Source organism: Pleurodeles waltl, chromosome 3_2 (genome assembly GCF_031143425.1).
Source record: "Pleurodeles waltl isolate 20211129_DDA chromosome 3_2, aPleWal1.hap1.20221129, whole genome shotgun sequence".
Classification (NCBI taxonomy): Eukaryota; Metazoa; Chordata; class Amphibia; order Caudata; family Salamandridae; genus Pleurodeles; species Pleurodeles waltl.
The window spans coordinates 36,191,145-36,213,809 of record NC_090441.1 but is presented as its reverse complement, the minus strand read 5'-3'; the positions used below and the strand labels follow the sequence as shown (position 1 = coordinate 36,213,809).

The window sequence follows — 22,665 nt, the reverse complement described above, 5'->3', positions numbered from 1 at the left end:
GTTACTCTTATTTTATTATTACCTAAACTTTTTACTACTAGCTCATATAATTCACTAATGAGTTGCATTGTTTCCAGCCTCTGTAAGCAAGCTTTGATAAAGCGCATATTAAAAAAACATTTCAGTCTATGTGGTATTGCAGCTGGATGTTGTTGGGCCATGTCCGGAAGCTTCTACCTTTACTTTGGATCGCGCCTTGTTACTTGATGAAGATTATATACGACACATGAATAGCTGGATCGCAGAGTTTCTGGAGATCAACAGAAAGAGTGCTCCTGTTGGGACTGTGTGGGAGGCTTTTAAGGCCAGGGTACGGGGGAGACATTTATCTTTGGGTTAGGACACCAAAAGGAAGAGCATCAGGCAGAATTGTATGGGACTCTTGCTGAGGCTGAAGCCCAATTGGTGTCAGTGGCTGCCTCTGGAGATAAGGTAGGAGATAAAGTAGACCTCGCCGTTAGTCGGGTACCGATTGCAAAAGCTGCAATTCTTGAGATATCTAGCAACCTAACCGCGGCCAAATATTTGATCCGTAGATCCACAAGTTATGAATATAGCGTGTGAGAAGGGCAGCAGTTGGCAGTCTGCGCTAGGCAAAGGGCCTCAAACAGGGAAATCAGAGAGGTAATAGATTCAAGCGGGAAAATGAAGGCGGATGATGATGGTGTTAGAGAGGTGTTTAGGGGATATTATGAGAGTCTGTATAAAAAGGACAACAGTGAGGCAGAATTCCCTTGGGCAGTTCTTTGATTCTATTTCTTTTGAAACCCTGGGAGAAGATGCCCCTCTGACCTTAGAGGAGCTGCAAGAGCCATGAAGGACTTCCTTTTGGGGAAGGCAGTGGGGACAGATAATATACTGCTTGAATTCTATAAAACTTTTTTCCCATTCCTTCAATCAGATCTATTGATCACATTTTGTTTAGTAAAGAATGGGCGTAGCCCCGACTCCGGGGCATCAGCCAATATTATTGTCTTTCCCAAGAAAGGCAAGCCATCAGATAATCCTGGGTTGTATTGCCCTATTACATTATTTAATAGGGACACAAATCTATATTCTAAAATTCTGCGATTATGTTCGGTTATTAGTGAACTGGTACCTCCTTGGTACAGACCACATCTGTCGTATAATATCCCTTTACAATGTAGCATCAATGGCAGAATAGCTGAATTCCTTAATTTTGCTTGACACAGAAAAGGCTTTTGATAGGGTCAGCTGGGCCTACCTCTGGTATGTAGCTGGGCGGTACGGGATAGGGTGGGGTTACATTAGGGCTATGCAGGCCTTGTATCAAAAACTGAGAGCTAGGGTGTTAATAGATGGAGGGCCATCCAATATAATCTGGATCCAAAGAGCCACCAGGCAAGGGTGTCCCTGCTCCCAGCTCTTATTTGCACTATATATTGATCCTTTTATTTGGAAAATTGCAGAAGTCCCTGGGGTAATCCCCTTCATTTTCACGGTTGGTACACCAAAGTTCTCGCTTACGCAGAGGGTGTGGCCGTGGTCATTCCGAACCCGGAGGAAGCTCTCGACCAGACAGAAGAGATGGTACAAATATTTGGTCTGTTTTCTGGCTATTGGATCAATCAAGGTAAGACTCAGGTAGTCTGCAATCACTTCGCTGGGTTGCAAGATGACCGGGTGACGAAATAAGCAACCTATCTAGGTGTTACAATAATGGCAGACCTAGACAGGCTGGTTGAAGAGAAACAATATTCATTTTACGATTATAGGGATGTGTAATAGCCTCAAAATGATTGTATTGCCTAAACTGCTCTACTTTTTTTGTGACATCCCTTTTGAGATCATGAACTGTTGGCTTTGGTCCATTAATATAGACTGGTGACACGGTTTATCTGGGCGTACTCCTAGAAGATCCCTTAAGTACTTGACTCTACCCAGGGAAAGAGGGGGATGAGCAGTTCCAGATTAATTATATTATTGGGCAGCTGCCCTTCAATATATGGGGCCTCTATTTAACGATAAGGGAGGGGAACAGCTCATACCCTCGATTTATGAACTTATGCTTATGGACATAGCCAGGGGAAGTCTGCTGAGACTATTGGAGCCTGGATATTTCAAGAAGGTTTGTTTCAAGGTACTTCAGGGGGCTCACAAGGTCTCGCCCCCGATTTATAAGAAACTGGGGATGGGACTATTTCACTATCATATATATCAGTCTGGAATAATTAATATCTGGCAGGTATCTTTAGGGGATATCCGGTGACAGATCGGGTGGCCTGTGGCATTAAGAGTCTAGGGGACTTGGATTCCTTTATAGTATTGTCTCTTTTGCAACATTACAAGACAAGTCTGGGATCCTCAACAAAGATTTCTTTAAGTTTTTACAAATCAGAGACCTTTTGAGTTGCAAGGTGGGTGGTGTCAACAGTTTCCAGAGGTGTAGAATGGTAGATCAGCTGGTGAGTGGAGAGGCTTGTTCAATCATTCATCTGTATGGTATTTGAGCTCATATAAGTCGGATGATATAGGTAAATATTGTGAGAAGTGGCATGATGTTCTCAGGGCTTCGGAACAGTCTTTTTTGGACTCTTTGGAACTAGGGTATATGTTTTTTTCCCCGCCAACTTACAGGCACAGCACAATAAATCAATCTTTGGTCTATATTATACTCCCCGGAAAATTGCGAGTTGGAGTAGGACAGTGGGTATTACATGTCCTCGGTGTCAATACTTAAAAGCGGATGCTTTGCATATGTTTGGGAGCTGCCGGGGCCTAGAACCCCCCTGGGGGTTGATTGCTAAGTTTTTGGATGTTAGTCTGAACCACAAAATCGAGCCAACCCCTCTTCTTATCATCCTGGGAACTGGCGATAACAGGGTCCGGTTGCAGCAGAGATTTGTTTTTATAGTAATGGGGGTGGCTCAACTTTGTATAGCATCTTGTTGGCTTAATAAGGATCCCCCTACCTTTCAACAATGACTTGCCTGGCTCTTGGCAATCTTTAACCTGGAGAGCGCAGTCTATGTCAAGAGAGGCCGTAGGGAGAAATGCTGTCCGATGTGTAATTGTCCCATTTCTCATTTTATTTTTATCTCAGCGAAAATAATTGTGCGCAGAGAAACACCTCTTCCAAGAGCGGGAGGTGATCCCCTTCTTACGCTGTAAGGGGAATTACTCCAGCCCCCTGCTGTGGTAAAACTCCTATTTCCAGGGTGGAAAAGGGTCATATCAGCGTTTGTTAATGCCAAAAAGTCACATGTTGATGGGCACAAATATTCAAGGCAAATAACGCCTTCATCTCCCCATTCTCCATCCTCCGCATGGGGTTTATTACTGCACATTTCTCCTCCCGAGTGGCAGAAAAGTCCATAGTCCTTTAGGCATGTTAGGAAGCCCAACTGTAAATTCCTAACCAACGTAAATGAAGCCATTTTAGACATATGTTTATAATCGAAAATACCTTTGTGAAATGGATCCCTGGTATGGGATCATCAAATGGGAAAGTGCCAATGGAACAAAAAGTTTCATATTAAAAATGTCCTTAATAAGATAATGTTGCAGTGGACTGTGAAATAAATGTATTTTTTATTTATTGATACAGTTATTTTTTCATGTATTTGTTTATGTATTTATTTACATAGTTATGCATTATTTCTAATGCTTAAGAAGTGCCAGGGGTCCACCTTCCACAACCAATATGCATCAACTTAGATACTACAATCAAAGGCAGTCATGAACACCCAAGGTACTGGACAGGGGAGAGAGATACATCAATCAGATGTGTGAAGCATATTAGATAACCAATGAAAAGTAAAGGGAGCAGGATGGGAGAACAAGAGATCATGTTTCAGAAACAGAATCAGGTCAAGGGGTGACAGTGTGAAGAGACGTCAAGGGGACGTAGATGGGCAGGTGCAGGAAGAAGAATCAAGGGGTAGAAGCCTGGGGAACAACAGAGAGAGTAGAGTTAGATCATGGGACATCGTAGTTTCTCAAAAGCGTAATTATGCTTGATTTACAATTATACACTGGGGAAGATCAGCCTTATCTGAAAATGCTTATTTTTTCAGTTTTCTTTTCCTTGGGAAAATATTTTTTTCCCTTGGAGTAAACTCCAAGATTGGAGTTGGGGGCTTTTCTTCTTTCCACCCTGGAAGCCGAGTTTATCTAGTACTATACGGGAGTTACACTCTGACTAATTCAAGGGCTAGATTTCAATTTGTGATTCAATTTTTCACAAACTGTGAAAGCAAACCACACTTGAATCCACCCACTCTCTACTCTTTGCATGGCAGGCAAATCTACTGTAATAATACCACTTATGCATGCTTCAAATCCTTTTAAAAAAGAGATAGAGTGTGTATGCAATTGACGAAACTATTGAGGGAGCAACTTAATGTGTTAGAAAATATTTTCCAACATTGGGCACCCTGGACTAAAGGAAGGGAGTTGTTTTACTGTTTCACTTCAATTTAAGCCTTAAAACTCAAGCTTCATTGAAATAAAACGGGTTTTAATGGATCGGGCTTTTTCCTTGTTTCAGACATTAAACAATCGTAAAATAATTCAACAAAAGAAGTGTCAATATATATTTAAAAATGTTTCAAAATCGTACTTTTTATTGTTACTCAGGTACAGAAATATTGATGTAAAATAGACCGGAACGAACTCTGTTGGCTTAATTCCCTATTGCAGAAGTAGCAAAAGAAGTAGAAAATATTATTTTCACAATATTTGCATCGGGTTTTATAATCTGCCCCTAGGCATTTTCAGATAATCAAGTTAGTTTGAATTTTTATTTATGTGTGAGAGTTGTTAAGTAATATGGTGTAATGGTAATTTCTTTCAGGCCTGCACTGCTACTGAATGCTGAAAACTTCACCTTATTACTTAAAAACAGCATCAGTTTTCCAGAATTCAGTGTCACAAGGTTAGTGAAAATGTTTTTCTTTAAACTTTGTTGTTGTCTCTGCCACCATACTGTTTTATTTTTTCAGAAGATGGTTGAAACAATGCCTTGCATCCTGAAAAAAGAGTCCATGGCCTCTGCTCACGAGTTGCCTGGTAAATGGGTTGTAATGACTTCACATGGTAAATATCAATACTGCGGATGTGGTATCGACCAGGTGCGGTAATGCAGATTTTCTGGCCAACGTTGAATGATTAATTTGCCCTGAACCAAACTCGCCTGACACTTTTGCCTCAGTTGACCCAGCAGGAGACATCATAGGTATATCCACAAAGCAACAGGTAGCTCTTTTGTGCCTTGCCCAGCCACCTTCAAATATATATAACCATTCTCTGATTGAAGTTTGGAAAGGATAGTGAGCTCGTTGAAAACGATTTAGTGAATAGATGCATGCCGGTTCTTCTAGTGGAGGGCTGAAATCTATAATCAGATACACCAATGTATATGGATTCAGTATTGGGTCACTTATGGCAACCTTGATATGCCCACGCCCTCTAAGCAGTTGTAAATTATAGTGATGTTCAGATGGAAGATATAAATATGTCAGTTCACAAAGGAAGGTTTTTTGTTAGAAATGTGAATTTATTCGTGTCTGCATTCACAAAACACATTTGTGCTTACCCAAATTGTGAAGTATCTGCACATGCAGAAAACCAGGATCAAAGTACGAGCGATGGGGGCTTGGCCAGGACTGGGTCAGAGGCATATTGCTTAGTCACAAAGTGATACCCATGCTTCTGTGTTCTTCCTGGCCTCCATCCTTATGTACCAGCAAAGGCCAATCAGAACTTAGATCTTCAGTGGAACTTTGGTAACTTCCACTAACACAGGAAACAAGTATGTTGATTGTATTGTACACCCCGTGTAGGCTGTTTATGTTCTACGACTCGATTTGAATTAGTCATGGAACAAATGACATTGCCTTGTAATACTGATCATGGGAAATTCAGTTTAGGAATCATGAAGTTAGAGCTTTGAGGATTGGCGTGTGTCTGAAGTCCTCTGTGTGAGAAAAGGCCTCTTTTTTCATTGTTAGCCCCCCACTTTTTGCCTGGTAAATGATTTATCCTCAAAGTTGTTAGTGCCCAGGGCCCCTGCTAACCAGGTTCCCTGGGCCAGATTTCTTTCCGCAAAACTGTTGTGATCCAGGAATGTGCACTGCCCTGCTAGCGAACTTCAAAGGACTTGCCACCCTTGAAACCAAACCCCCAGGCCTACTGCTAGCAGCAGATGGCTGCCCCGATTGCAAATCCCCACTTTTGGCAGGAGTAACAGCGGGAAACCAGACAAAGAACAGGAGGAGTGGTTAGTCCTGACTTGCCCCACCCCTAAGGTGTTGCATCCAAAGTGGCCCCTCCATTTCATTTTCCTCCATCTTGCATGGAAGGAAAATAGCCAATCAGGTGTAGGGAAGTGACCTCTGCCCACAGGTGGAGCCAACCTAAGGTAGATGACCCATTGGTCACTACTAGGTTCCCCCCCTAAAACACCCACTAAATACAGTATTTAGTGGGCATCCCTAGACCAAGAAATTAGAGTTCATGGACAAAAGAAGAACAGCAACAAAGAAGACCCAAGGCTTGAGAAATGAAGTCCTGCTGCACCAATAAAAGGTGCCAAACCCTGCCTGCAGCATCCAGGACTCGGCAGTCACTGCTGAGGGGTTGCTTGGATGTCAGACGGACTCTTCAAACCCCCAAAGGACCTCCACTCTTCAAAAAATCACCAAAGATCTCCCTCCAGAGTGGAGGCATCACTCTACAACTCCAAGGAACCAAAGTCCCAGTGAAGGCCAATTCATGAACCAGTTGCTGGCCAAGGCACTGGACACTGCAGCCAAACCAAAATTCACCCATTGGACCATGAGGACACAGCCTACAAGTGTGCCAAGTTTGGTGGCACTACAACCTCCAGTGGTCAGACCGTGCAATAGCCCCAGCTACAGGTTTCCTCACGTTGGACACCCAGAAGGACAGTCCATTCTGGACTGAAAAAGGACCAGGGGGAAACCTCAGTCAAGGGACTCCAGGAACCACCTGGACCTCCCACCAGAGTGCTCCTGCTGACCTGCAAGCGACCCTCAAAGTAACCTACCTCCTGCTTCCATGGGCACCTTTGCGCACAACTCCTGGCTCACTGATTTTCTATGCACCCAGCTACCTTGTGCCCTGCACGGAAGATCCAGCTGTGCCCTAAGCATCCCCCCCCTTGTGACCTTGACGCTCCAAGGGGACCCGCTGGACTTACCTTCAAGTCCACCTATGCAGTGCTTTTCCAAGTGGTCCACTGCAGTGACATAGCACCAGTTGCATAGACTTTCTGCAGCTGCTCCCACCTGAACCGGGAGTCACCCAAACGTCTCCAGCTGGTCCAGGGTACCCAACGACGACCTCAACCTACCTGCGAAAGGAGACATTGGTAAACACATTGGCTGATTTATTGTGAATTTTCAAAGTATTCTTCCATTGATTCCTATGGTGAGTAATTATGCAAAGGAAGACTCATTTTATTAAAACTTAAAAAATGAATAACTTAAACAATTTTGAGGATCTTGGTCATAAACATTTTATAAAAATCTGAAGAAGTTTTGTAAATTGGTATCAAGTTATTCCTTTGAGTGTGTGCCTCGATTTATTGAAACTGTGAGTACAACACATGCTTTGCACTTCCCCAAGATTAGCCTAACTGCTCGACCAAGCTGCAATAAAAATTAGAGCATTAGGTAGTCTAGGTTTTACCCCTGTAAACCAGCGTGTGGTTGCCTTGACCCCCCTGCACAGTGTGCCTAGCTTTGCACACTACCTAAAGGGCCAGCCTCCTACACTCTGGCCACATCACGTAGCCCACAGCAGCCTATGCATATTCAAGTAGTATTCAAAAAGCTGACTGCAAGACCTGCAGTAGGCCCAGTGGGGCTTTGAATAGTCACTTGTTTTTTTCTAGAAAAACCCAAGTAACCTGCGAATATTTGCAAGTTTCTCAAGGATCCTCTTGGTTTTCTAAATCCATCCAGGAAACTATAGCGGGGTTTGAAGCTCCTGTCCAAATTCATTTTTTTGATTTATATTTTCAGCTTGCAGTTTGGTTTATCTTCAAGGGTGTTTAGACTGAATGTCAAAAACAGAAATATCTTGTGACCATTGAGGAACAAAATATTGTGACGATAAGTTTCCATCAGTAGTCAAAGTTTTACTATGTGTAACTCCACATATATTTACCTTAACAATGTATATATTTATTTATATATATATATATATATATATATATATATATATATATATATATATATATATATATATATATAGTTTATATATATATAAATAATATACATTTTATTATATTATATACATTTTTAAAATACGTAGATGTGGGGTTAAGAATAGTAAATCAATATTTACCTATTTGCACTTACTTTCTCGATATTTTGGCCCTCGATATTTTTGACACAATATTATATGCACACAATATTTCTATTTCTGATACTATGTCCAGTGATCCATCTTCAAGATCAAATGCATCACTTATAAAGCCGTCAAGAACAAGATCCCCACTTACCTGGCAAATAAAATAGCCTCATTGGGGGAAAACAATGACCAGGAATCGAGAAAAACACATTGCAAATTGGAAAACAAACAAATGGCAAGCAATGTGCTATTAGATCACTCTCTTACATTTCAGAAAAAAGCTGAAGGCACCCCTCTTCAAGGAACCCTACCTCAATCTTACAGTGTGCTTAATATCTCCTCCAACGATTGTCTCTTCATACCCATCTGGCCATGCCCCGTTTAGGGCTCCGTTACAGTCAAGCTAAGTATACACTCTACAAATTGTAATGCAAACATACATAGGTAATTGTGGGAAAAGGTGAAATAAGATGCAGCTCAGAAAGTAGAAGTCTCTATTCCTGACAATTGGAATGGTTCATTCACACATGTAAATCAGAAAATAATATTTGATGAAACTATGATTGAGCTTATTGTAATTTCCCATTTTTAAGGACAAGCTAATTCCAACCTCACTATCCAGATCCACTTGACTGAAATTGATAGAACTTTTCTTGCAACATATTCCAAAAGTTTAATGAGATATAAGGGTATTTCAAACCTAATCACAAGAAATTACCATCACAGGGTTCTGTGTAATAAGAACAACTACCCATACATGGCAGCAACATTCTTTAGCACTGACATCATCCACAGTGCTATAAACAGCTGCCTTTGTTATTAGCTTATCTAGAGAGCACACTTGTCATTTTGTGATACTGTAGCATTCTTACTTTTCTGATAGGTAAGTGAGAACTTCCATGTATGTATTCTATACTATCGAAGAAAACCACTCTTTACACAGCTCTTCATATAGTGACAGAATACATGCTTATTTAGATTATGCCACAGAGATAGTGTGCTAACTGAGGAGGAGGTCCCAGTCAGCCATGGATTCCTGCTGAGAGTAAAAAACAGCCAGTAATTATGCAAATCTCCAAGATCTAAGTTTATTTGGCACCCTGTAAGTTAAATCCTGTAGAAACAGAGACCTAGATTTACAAAGCCCTTGTGTTTCCTTTGCATCAAGCAAGGGGCCACAAGTCAATGCGAGGATGTCAGTTAGATTTACTAAGCCATGCAAAACCACCTTGCTTGTCTCTGCGTGGTTTAGTAATTCTAGAGTAATGCAAGGCAGCTCAAGTCTCTTACTTGTGTTACTCTGTGTTGGTAAGGCATTCCATGGATGGCATTCTACAGCTACCGATATTAGTAAACCTAAGAATGTGTCAAATTGGTATGCCTTCCCAACACAGGGATGATGAGAAATATCTTTATTTCTCCATGCTATTTCCTCTTTCTATGTGTGCAGCCTTCTGCAGCACACATAGAAAGAGAAATATGACTTTGAGGATTTTGTTTGTGACCGAAGGTGTGCTTTCCTGCACAAAAACAATCCTGCCTGTAACACAGGCACCTTTGCACCACAGCGTAAGGGTGCCTGCGTTGACGCTAGGCTGCACTGTGTATGCCACCATAGAGAGAGAGCAGGAATATGCCATATAATAGTAAATGATGCACATTCCTGCTCATTTGACGCAGCACAGCAAGTTGTCTTCCTGCGTTATGCAGACTATTAGTACATTTGAGCCAAAGTGCCTTGTGGATTGACAGGTGAGCGATATAACTCAATCAAAGCTTCCTGCAATAAGAACACGAAAGGATGATGGATGTTCTACTGATCTGAGAGGTGGAAGGGATATTGGAGAATGCTTATCTGGCAGGCACCTGTGAAGTGTGCTGGGACTTTCTAGGTAGGCAGCACATATGGTATTAAAGCCTCGTTGTAGGGCTTGCTTCAGATGATACCTGAGGGAAGAGGAGAACACTGCTGCCATCAGAAGTGGAATTGTGCCTGGGGTAGTGCTGGCTCAGAACTACAGAGCTCTTGCACTTCAGCTGGAGAAGCATGGGTTGCCTGAGGCTCTACAAGAATGGTGAGGAGGAGCACACTGCCCTAATCCCACAGACATTCATCCAGCCAGGAATCATCACACATAGCCCATGCTGGGAGAAATGTTAAGCCTGAGACAGCCGGGGAATTATTGCCAGCACTCAAGTGTACCCTTGGGCAGACCCTTATGCCAGCTGCTTGTGGCATCCCAGCACCTGGCTGACCCTGCACCTTAATTAAGGTGCTAAAACAAATGCAAGTGAATGCCTACTAAAAAAGTAACACAAAAGGGCTTCATGAGGTACTTTTGCACCAAATATCATCCATCAGCCAGCCAGACCACATTAGGAGGAGACACACTTCTCAACCTCATCAACAAGCCACAGATCCATTACACAGGCAGATCTTCAGAGCTCCATCCACATCCTGAGGAAAGATCTCATAGAAGACCTCAGGAAAGAGATCAGCAGGAGCATTCAATGCCTACAAAACAACACTAAGTACCGTAAGGGGGAGGAGCCAAAATGGCGGCCGGGATGGACGCCTGAGTGAGCGCTCCGTCCAGGGCCCGCCTGAAAATATCCTTTAGGGCACCCCCCTGGGCTACCACACCCAGATTATGCAGGGCGGACCGCTCCGGGAACACCGAGGCGTCCTGTGGGGGCATCGCGCTGGCCGCATGTAGGCTGCAGCGCCAGCACCCGACCGTGAGGGGGAGGCCGCGAGGCGGAGTCCATTGCCCGGCCGGAGCTGCGAGGCTGCGAGGAGGTGGTGCCGCGCCGGCTTCACCGGATGCGCCGAATCTTGGAGGCACGCCTCCGTACCTGTTGTTTCGCCCCCTTTTCCTGGTCGCCTGAGTGCGCCGGGGGCGTGGGCTTCTGCCCGTCGACCGTCGGCCGGGACTTGCCACACGGCGACCTGGGAGCAGTGCTCGGCGCTCCCGATTCAAGAGAGGCGCCGGCACGACAGGACACCGGGGGCCCAGTCGGGGCCTGAGACGCAGGGCCGCTCCGATCAGTGACAAAGAAGCAACACATGAGCCAGCAGCCAGACAGGGCTGCTCGTGGGTGGATGACCCACGCTGCGGTGTTCGACCCGAGGGGGAGCCCAGGCAAGGGGCTCAGACTACCACCGAGCATTAAAGAGGTGAGGGGGAGAGCTGTTGGGCAAGACATTGCTTAAGCGGGGGGAGCCACAGTTAACTCCCCCCCACCCACCCTCCTTCTTCATACTCCTTCGGCTGCCGATGCAATGCTTCAAAATGGCGCAGGAAGCCGTCTGAAACAAGGGGTTACCCCAGGTCCGACGACCAAAGCAAAGACACAACTGCCAACACCCTATAAGGCTGATTTACCCCGGAGGAGGGACCGCACCAAGGGCAGAGGACACCTATCTGGGCCCACAAGGCATAACTCTACAAAGTGTGTGCAGCTGTCTCTTGCTCTTTTAGAGCATTGCTAGCGACTATAAAGGGGCACCCGGACCCCGCCCAGAAGGCAAACATTTGCTTTTTCCTTGGTGGTTCTCCCGGCCCTACATCCCGTTTCTTGCTGCGCCCCCCCCCCCCCACACAATAATATTCCACTAGTCTACCCCTAATCAGTCATAATGGCTGGCAGGGCTAAGTCATCCAAGAACTTGGACTGCAGTACTTTCGTAACAACACCCAATGACCAGCAGACAAACCTGTCTCTACAGTCCTTGGAGAATACCCTCACATCACACTCAGCACAGTTTGAGAAAGTCTTACAGGCGATCATGGACACTAAGGGGGTCATTCTGACCTCGGCGGTAAAAGCCGCTTACCGCCGGTCAGAAGGCCGCCACAATACCGCCGCGGTTAGCCGCCACGGACATTCTGACCCACAACTGCAAAACCTCCAAAAATCCGCCCTCCACTGCAGTCCGCCACATCAGCGGCCAGCGGTAAACTGGAGAAGACCAAACCTCCACCGCCACGCCAACAGAAATACGCCCATCCCATTATGACCCGCAAATCCACGCGGCGGTCAGTCAACCGCGGTATTCCATTGGCGGTACACACCGCCGCAGTCAAAATACACACACCTTTACAAACCCCTACCACATTGGACAATTTGAAAGGCACACACCTGAAACACATACACACACCACTCCCACACATCCAATACCATATAAAACACACACCCACATCACCCACAAACCCCTACCAACAAAAACCAGAGACGAAGGAGAGAGAGACACATCAGAGAATAGAGAGCCAGACACACAGAGGCACACTACAACATCACACACACCACATAGAAGCACAAAGCACCACACACCAACACACACATCATCACATACACCACCCCACACCTCATACACACCACCCCATGGCACCCCAAAGGCACCCACGCTTTTCGGACCAAGAACTCCGGGTCATGGTGGAGGAAATCATAAGAGTGGAACCCCAGCTCTTCGGCTCACAGGTTCAGCACACCACCATAGCAAGGAAGGCGGAGCTCTGGCAGCGGATCGTGGACAGGGTCAACGCGGTGGGACAGCATCCCAGAAATAGGGACGACATCCGCAAACGATGGAATGACCTACGGGGGAAGGTGCGATCAATGGTCTCGTGACACAACATCGCAGTGCAGAAGACTGGGGGGGGACCCCCACCCACTCCACCCGAATTCACAGCATGGGAGCAAGAGGTACTAAACATCCTGCATCCTGATGGCCTCGCTGGAGTACACGGAGGAATGGACTCTGGTAAGTACAAGCCCAACCACTTCACCCCCCCCCCCAGCATGCTAACCCCCACCCTCACCCCCAACCCCCAGCACACATCCTCCCTGAGAATGTCTCTCCAGCACAACCCACCCAACACCAACCCTTGCATGCCATCCCCAAACTATGGACACCCATCACCTAAGCATGACCACTGCACATACCCATCCCCCCCCTACAAAACACCCTCACAATACCTCCCCCAAGGGAATGCCAGCACTGGGGGACAAGGGCACCCATAAAACGCAAGCCAATGCACACACAGAAACAATAACCATACCCTCTCACCCCATGCAGGACCCGAACGACAACACACCGGTCAGGAGGGACCAGAAATGTCCATCCCAACCCCGGAACAGGCCCCTAGTGATGACAGCAGCTCTGTCGACCTGGACCCTGATGACCAGCCCGGACCATCGGGGACCTCTGGGCAGTCGGTTCCCCTCACCCAGACACAGGCCACTGCAGACCCAACCCCCTCTGGGAACAACAGCACAGCTCCCACCCAGCGGGCCCATGCCTCTGTCTCTAGGACAGGTCAAGCAGCGGTGTGTCTACCACTACAGGGCACCCAGGGTAACCTACCAACCCAACAACAACAGGGACCTGGGGGCAGTGGGAGTGGGCACACCGTCCAGGGGACAGAGGCCCAGGGAAACAGGGCAACTCGGAGGGCTGCTGTGCGACAGGGGGGGGAGGAGAGGCCCAGGGAACCCACTCTCCAAGAGGCCCTCACCACCATCATGGCAGCCTACCACCACTCACAAGAGACGATGGCGACGGTACTGGCCAGGTTCCAGGAGATCCAGGCACAGCAGGAGCAACGCTACATGGGGTTCAGCGACCAACTCACCAACATCTCAACCGCTATGGGGAGCATAGTCCAGGCCCTGAACCGTATAGAGGCACGTTTCGGGACCATGTGGCATCACACAGGGCCCCTGTCACTAGCCAGGAACAGGAACAGCCTACCACCTCCGCCGGCGCTAGTGGACAGGAGGCCCCACCCCAACGACAGCCCACCAGAACCCCACCTCCTGCTGAACAACAATCATCCCGCAAAAGGAGCCTGAGATCAAAAAAACCGACAGAGTAGGATGTCAAGACCCCCGCCAGCATCACATACCCCCTGAAGTCTTCCCACTGTTCAACATTGCCTCCCTGTCAAACCTTGAACTGCCCCTGCTCCATCCTGCCACAGGCATATGGACAATGCACCTGTGAGACTGAGAACTGGACTCTGCCATGGACATTACTCCACCCCCTCCCATCACTGTTTCACTATCATGTACCAATATCTATGCACTAATAATAAATCACACATTGCACTGAAATCAATCAGGACTCAGCCTGTCTTATTTACAAATGTATGACACATTACATATCAATTATGTATTTTTAACATTGTGAATTACACATACGGAGGTAACGTAGCATTAGTCCATGGGCCAACCAAGCCGAGGTCACGCAGTGGCTCATACAGCACAGAAAAGGGAAAGGAAAATCAAACATCATGTTTATAGTTCTGGGGGGAAATCGACAAAGTTGAGATGCAGGAGGCTTTCAGGAAATGTAAAATGGCATGGGTGATTATTACCTGTGTGCTACTGAAAATACTGTTCTATTACTCTGTCCCTGTTGTCTGTGCCGTCCTCTGAGTCTTCCTCCTCTTCACTCTCCGCAGGCTCCACAGCTGCTTCAACAACACCATCTGGAGCATCCTCCTGCAGGAAAGGAACCTGACGTCGCAATGCCAGATTGTGAAGCATACAGCAGGCCACGATGATATGGCACACCTTCTTTGGTGAGTACATCAGGGATCCCCCTGTCATATGCAGGCACCTAAACCTGGCCTTCAGGAGGCCAAAGGTCCTTTCGATGATCCTCCTAGTTCGCCCATGGGCCTCATTGTACCGTTCCTCTGCCCTGGTCCGGGGATTCCTCACTGGGGTCAGTAGCCAAGGCAGGTTGGGGTAACCAGAGTCACCAATTAGCCACACACATTGTCTCTGTAGCTGCTCCATCACATAGGGGATGCTGCTATTTCGCATAACATACACGTCATGCACTGACCCTGGGAACTTGGCATTTACATGGGAGATGTACTGGTCAGCCAAACGGACCACCTGGACATTCATCGAATGATAACTTTTTCTGTTTCTGTACACCTGCTCATCGTCTTTTGGGGGTACCAAAGCCACATGGGTCCCATCAATGGCACCAATGATGTTGGGGATATGTCCAAGGGCATAGAAATCACCCTTCACTGTAGGCAAGTCACCCTCCTCTGGGAAAATGATGTAGCTCCGCATGAGTTTCATCAGGGCAGACAACACTCTGCTCAAAATCTTTGAAAACATAGGCTGAGACATTCCAGATGACATGGCCACTGTTGTCTGGAATGACCCACTTGCCAAAAAATGGAGGACTGACAAAACCTGCACCAGAGGGGGAATCCCTGTGGGTTGGCGGATGGGGGACATCAGGGCTGGCTCCAGCTGGGCACACAGTTCATGGATAGTGGCACGGTCAAGTCTGTATCGAAGTATTATATGGCGTTCTTCCATTGTCGACAGGTCCACCAGCGGTCGGTACACGCGAGGATTCCTCCTTCTCACCGCAAGTCCCAGCGGACGGTGCCTAGGAAGGACAACATGGAGCACAGAGTCAGGCAAACCACAGGTACGTACAGACAGCTTGCACAGTTAAAGAATGGCAATGGTTTGAAAGGCGTGTATGTGTGGCAATGCAAGGCCTAGGCCTGTGTGTCGCAGTCAAAATTAAGCCATGTAGGCCCTTGAAATGGCAGCTGCCTGACCTGTGAAGTGGGACAATGGGATGTGAGGTCAATGCGCTGGCGGGGCACACCGTGGCGGTAGGCGGGCGAAGACCGCGGCGCAAAGCCGCATTGGTTAACATTGAACCCTATGGGTTTCAGGATCCAATGACGATGTGCGCCGGCGGTCGCGGTACGCACCGCCGTGGGCGTGACCGCCATTTCCTAGCTGATTGATCACTCGAGACCTGATCATCCACAGGAGAGGACCTATACTGCAAGTGCTGCTGTGACCTCGGTCTGGAAGTGACAATGGCTGCTGCGACTGGGGAAAGGGCCCCTGCCTTCACGTCTGAAGAGTTGGAGAAGCTCGTGGATGGGGTCCTCCCCCAGTATGCGCTACTCTACGGTCCTCCAGACCAACAAGTGAGTACACCGGGTGCACATGGAATGGGCTATGCCTGTGTGGATTGGGGTGGATGTAAGTTGGTGGGGTGGGGGGCGAATGAGGAGTGCAACGCACGACAGATGAGAGCATGTGCCATATGGCAAAGTTGGTGGGGGGGGGCCAATCACATCTAACATGCAGGTCATTGATGATTTCCTCCTTTCCACCCTGTACATGTCAAATAGGTCAGCGCCCATCAGAAGATCGAGATTTGGCGTGCCATCGCCAAGGAAGTCCGGAACTTGGGGGTCCACAACAGACGGGGCACCCACTGCCGCAAGAGGTGGGAGGACATCCGCCGCGGAACAAGGAAGACCGCAGAAACACTGCTGGGGATGGCCTCCCAACCTAGGAGGGGTGCCAGTCGCACCATGACCCCCCTGATGTCCCGGATCCTGGCGGTGGCCTACCCTGAATTGGATGGGCGCTTTAAGACATCACAGCAGACACAAGGGGGTGAGTATCAGCACATTCTCATATCTTTCTGCGCAGTGGAGGCGTCTGGGTGGGGGAGGAGGGCTGTGGGTGACATTAGGCCAGGGCGCTTTCTGTAGTGTAGTCCTCTCCCTTAGGCATGGCCCTGTGCCCCCGGCCCCCACCTCTGTATTGTGACAAGTACAGCCATTGATGGTCCAGCATCACCCATGTGCGCGTTTGACGTCTCTTGGCCTGTTGTCCTAGTCAGTAGTACGGCGTAGTGTACCTCGAATGCGCGGCTTAGTGCATGAGGCTCCTGTGTCTGTCCTCTCCGCCAACGGTGTTGACATTGCATGCACTCAACCTGGTCTTCTTTTTTCTCCCCCCACCCTTTCTCTTCATCTTCTTGTGCATGTGTGCATTAGCATCATCAGGCGGAGGAGATTTGGCATCGGAGCACGAGGGAGCTGCAGGACACAAGGGCCCGGTGGGCCCAGGAACAGACACCGAGGGCACCAGTGATCCGGAGGGCGAGGGGAGCACCACAACGGGGACCGGTGGTGAGACCAGCGACTCAGACACGTCCTCGGATGGGTGCTCCCTAGCGGTGGCGGAAACATCCGGGACCCCCACCTCTACAGGTACAGCCGCCACCCAGCGCACCAGCACCGCCCTCCCAGCAGCCCCTCAGCCTACGCTCCGTGCCCGCTCGCCCAGGAAGGCGCGCGTCTCCTTCGCCCCAGGCACCTCAGCCCCTGCCCCTGTTGCCCCTGCTGCCCTCAGTGCGGAGCTCATTGACCTGGTGAGGACGCTCATTGTTGGGCAGACTACCCTTTTGAATGCCATCCAGGGTGTGCAAAGGGAGGTGCAACAGAGCAATGCGTACCTGGAGGGCATTCATTCGGGTCAGGCTGCCCATCAACAAGCGTTCACTGCTCTGGCCTCAGCACTGACGGCAGCCATTGTCCCTGTTTCCAGCCTCCCTCTTCTGACTGCCTCCAGCCTGTCTCTGTCTCCTGTTCCTCAGCCTATCCCATCCACACCATCAGACCAGCCTGTACACACCTCAACACCCAAGAGCAGCTCATCCAGACACAAGCACCACAGATCCCACAAACACTCACCCAAGCAACACCCAGATGCAGACATTCCAACAGTCACTACCACTCCTGTGTCCCCCTCCTCCTCGTCTCCCTCCTCCCTCCCTGTGACGTCTACACTCACACCTGCATGCACCCCAACATCAGCCAGTGCTTCCATCACCACCACACCCTCCTGTACAGTCCGCACGCGTGCAGTCACCACCCCCACTGCCATTTACACGTCCCCTGTGTCCTCTCCCACTGTGTCTGTCACCACCCCTTCCAAGACACACAAACGCAGGCAGACACCCACCCAACAGACATCCACCTCACAACAGCCTACAGCACCTGCACCTTCACCCAATGACAGCACACCTGACTCTCCTACAACCACATCCTCTTCCTCCACTTCCATCTCCACTTCTACCTTTTACCTTGGCCCTAAAAAGCTTTTCCTGGCTAATCTTGACCTCTTTCCCTCCGATGACCTACCCCCTCCATCTGCAAAGAGTCCCAAGAGCACCGCAGCCACCACCAGCCCAGCTTCGAGTGTCACTGTTGTGCATGGGTTCTGGAGTCCACCCTTTGCCAGCAGTGACACATCGATCAGCAGCAAGGACACGTCCAGCCCCCCCCCCCGGCAAGAGGACCCGCAAAAACAAGGGCCGCCGTGCGAGGGCTGACAGGGCTGCCCCCAAGGAGCAATGTGCGGCCACTTCACCAGCCACACCATCTAGGGGAGGCAAGGGCCCGAGAGCCCCATCAAATGAGCGGAAGGGCAGCAGGAGCGCAGAGAAGGTGGACCCCACATGTCACATCCCAGCTGTGAAGGAGGACACTAAAGAGGCCAGGAGTCCATCCCCGAAGGGTCCAGAAACACCACGGTCCGAGGGCGACTGAGCAGGGAGTGCAGCACAGGTCTGGCTCCCTTGACCTGCTGGATGAGCACCGCTGAAGAGGGCCCGCGGTGCAGAAGAGTACCGCTGAAGAGGGCCCGCCGTGAAGATAGGCACCGCTGAACAGGGCCCGCCGTGCAGAAGAGCACCGCTGAAGAGGGCCCCGCCGTGAAGATAGGCACCGCTGAACAGGGCCCGCCGTGAAGATAGGTACCGCTGAAGAGGGCCCGCCGTGCAGAAGAGCACCGCTGAAGAGGGCCCGCCGGGCAGAAGAGCACCGCTGAACAGGGCCCGCCGGGCAGAAGAGCACCGCTGAACAGGGCCCGCCGTGCAGAAGAGCACCGCTGAAGAGGTCCCCGCCGTGAAGATAGGCACCGCTGAACACGGCCTGCCGTGCAGAAGAGCACCGCTGAACAGGGCCCGCCGTGCAGAAGAGCACCGCTGAACAGGGCCCGCCGTGCAGAAGAGCACCACTGAACAGGGCCCGCCGTGCAGAAGAGCACCGCTGAAGAGGGCCCCGCCGTGCAGAAGAGCACCGCTGAAGAGGTCCCGCCGTGCAGAAGAGCACCGCTGAACAGGGCCCGCCGTGCAGAAGAGCACCGCTGAACAGGGCCCGCCGTGCAGAAGAGCACCGCTGAACAGGGCCCGCCGTGCAGAAGAGCACCGCTGAACAGGGCCCCGCCGTGCAGAAGAGCACCGCTGAAGAGGTCCCCGCCGTGAAGATAGGCACCGCTAAACAGGGCCCGCCGTGCAGAATAGCACCGCTGAAGAGGTCCCCGCCGTGCAGAAGAGCACCGCTGAAGAGGTCCCGCCGTGCAGAAGAGCACCGCTGAAGAGGTCCCCGCCGTGAAGATAGGCACCGCTGAACAGGGCCCGCCGTGCAGAAGAGCACCGCTGAACAGGGCCCCGCCGTGAAGATAGGCACCGCTGAAGAGGGCCCCGCCGTGAAGATAGGCACCGCTGAAGAGGGCCCCGCCGTGAAGATAGGCACCGCTGAAGAGGGCCCCGCCATCTCAAGCACCGCTCCGCTGGGCCCTTCTTCTCAAGCACCGCTCCGCTGGGCACCGCCGTCTCAAGCACCGCTCCGCTGGGCCCTTCTTCTCAAGCACCGCTCCGCTGGGCCCTTCTTCTCAAGCACCGCTCCGCTGGGCCCTTCTTCTCAAGCACCGCTCCGCTGGGCACCGCCGTCTCAAGCACCGCTCCGCTGGGCACCGCCGTCTCAAGCACCGCTCCGCTGGGCACCGCCGTCTCAAGCACCGCTCCGCTGGGCACCGCCGTCTCAAGCACCGCTCCGCTGGGCACCGCCGTCTCAAGCACCGCTCCGCTGGGCCCCGCCGTCTCAAGCAGCGCTCCGCTGGGCCCTGCCGTCTCAAGCACCGCTCCGCTGGGCACCGCCGTCTCAAGCACCGCTCCGCTGGGCACCGCCGTCTCAAGCACCGCTCCGCTGGGCCCTTCTTCTCAAGCACCGCTCCGCTGGGCACCGCCGTCTCAAGCACCGCTCCGCTGGGCACCGCCGTCTCAAGCACCGCTCCGCTGGGCACCGCCATCTCAAGCACCGCTCCGCTGGGCCCTTCTTCTCAAGCACCGCTCCGCTGGGCACCGCCGTCTCAAGCACCGCTCCGCTGGGCACCGCCATCTCAAGCACCGCTCCGCTGGGCCCTTCTTCTCAAGCACCGCTCCGCTGGGCCCTTCCTCTCAAGCACCGCTCCGCTGGGCCCTTCCTCTCAAGCACCGCTCCACTGGGCACCGCCGTCTCAAGCACCGCTCCGCTGGGCACCGCCGTCTCAAGCACCGCTCCGCTGGGCACCGCCGTCTCAAGCACCGCTCCGCTGGGCCCTTCTTCTCAAGCACCGCTCCGCTGGGCACCGCCATCTCAAGCACCGCTCCGCTGGGCCCTTCATCTCAAGGACCGCTGCGCTGGGCCCTTCATCTCAAGGACCGCTCCGCTGGGCACCGCCGTCTCAAGCACCGCTCCGCTGGGCACCGCCATCTCAAGCACCGCTCCGCTGGGCCCTTCTTCTCAAGCACCGCTCCGCTGGGCACCGCCGTCTCAAGCACCGCTCCGCTGGGCCCTTCTTCTCAAGCACCGCTCCACTGGGCCCTTCTTCTCAAGCACCGCTCCGCTGGGCACCGCCGTCTCAAGCACCGCTCCGCTGGGCACCGCCATCTCAAGCACCGCTCCGCTGGGCACCGCCATCTCAAGCACCGCTCCACTGGGCCCTTCTTCTCAAGCACCGCTCCGCTGGGCACCGCCGTCTCAAGCACCGCTCCGCTGGGCACCGCCGTCTCAAGCACCGCTCCGCTGGGCACCGCCGTCTCAAGCAGCGCTCCGCTGGGCACCGCCGTCTCAAGCAGCGCTCCGCTGGGCCCCGCCGTCTCAAGCAGCGCTCCGCTGGGCCCCGCCGTCTCAAGCACCGCTCCGCTGGGCACCGCCATCTCAAGCACCGCTCCGCTGGGCCCTTCTTCTCAAGCACCGCTCCGCTGGGCACCGCCGTCTCAAGCACCGCTCCGCTGGGCACCACCATCTCAAGCACCGCTCCGCTGGGCCCTTCTTCTCAAGCACCGCTCTGCTGGGCACCGCCGTCTCAAGCACCGCTCTGCTGGGCACCGCCGTCTCAAGCACCGCTCCGCTGGGCACCGCCATCTCAAGCACCGCTCCGCTGGGCCCTTCTTCTCAAGCACCGCTCCGCTGGGCACCGCCGTCTCAAGCACCGCTCCGCTGGGCACCGCCGTCTCAAGCACCGCTCCGCTGGGCCCTTCTTCTCAAGCACCGCTCCGCTGGGCACCGCCGTGTCAAGCACCGCTCCGCTGGGCACCGCCGTCTCAAGCACCGCTCCGCTGGGCACCGCCGTCTCAAGCACCGCTCCGCTGGGCACCGCCGTCTCAAGCACCGCTCCGCTGGGCACCGCCATCTCAAGCACCGCTCCGCTGGGCCCTTCTTCTCAAGCACCGCTCCGCTGGGCACCGCCGTCTCAAGCACCGCTCCGCTGGGCACCGCCATCTCAAGCACCGCTCCGCTGGGCACCGCCATCTCAAGCACCGCTCCGCTGGGCCCTTCTTCTCAAGCACCGCTCCGCTGGGCACCGCCGTCTCAAGCACCGCTCCGCTGGGCACCGCCATGTCAAGCACCGCTCCGCTGGGCCCTTCTTCTCAAGCACCGCTCCGCTGGGCACCGCCGTCTCAAGCACCGCTCCGCTGGGCACCGCCATCTCAAGCACCGCTCCGCTGGTCCCTTCTTCTCAAGCACTGTTTATGGTTCACTGTGCCCACCATGCCTCCTCCTTGACCAGTGGAGACTGTCATCCACCTGATGGACTGTGGCTTTGCACTCCCCAGGATGGTCCAGTGGGCAGCCCACCCACTGTAGAGACATTGAGATACTGTGGCTTTGCACTCCCCTGGATGGTACAGTGGGCAGCCCACCCACTGTAGAGACATTGAGAGACTGTGGCTTTGCACTCCCCAGGATGGTACAGTGGGCAGCCCACCCACTGTAGAGACATTGAGAGACTGTGGCTTTGCACTCCCCAGGATGGTACAGTGGGCAGCCCACCCACTGTAGAGACATTGAGAGACTGTGGCTTTGCACTCCCCAGGATGGTCCAGTGGGCAGCCCACCCACTGTAGAGACATTGAGAGACTGTGGCTTTGCACTCCCCAGGATGGTACAGTGGGCATGGTGGCTCCTTGTGGATCTGGCGTCGTGGACTCATGTGGCTGTGGTGCCCCCCCTTCCCTTCCCCCTGAGGTGCCTGTAGTTTTTACATCTGATGCCCCTGCAGTGTTCTCTCCAAAGGACTCAGGTCTCCTGTGTGGGCTTTGCCCTTGTTTCTCACAACTTTGGCCCACGGACATGATGAATTCGTAGGATGTGCAGGACTTGTTACTTCAGTTATACACTGATGTGTATATCATTTGTTTTC

General features: G+C 51.5%; 1 protein-coding gene across 1 annotated transcript in view; it reads left to right on the top strand.

The window, feature by feature from the left end:
* P2RX1 (purinergic receptor P2X 1) overlaps nt 1-22,665 on the top strand; it is a 450,021-nt gene that overhangs the window by 253,606 nt on the left and 173,750 nt on the right. Inside the window, exon 6 of the mRNA XM_069226686.1 lies at nt 4,817-4,897. Coding sequence (XP_069082787.1) covers nt 4,817-4,897 — 81 coding nt within the window. The remainder of the gene's footprint in view (nt 1-4,816; nt 4,898-22,665) is intronic.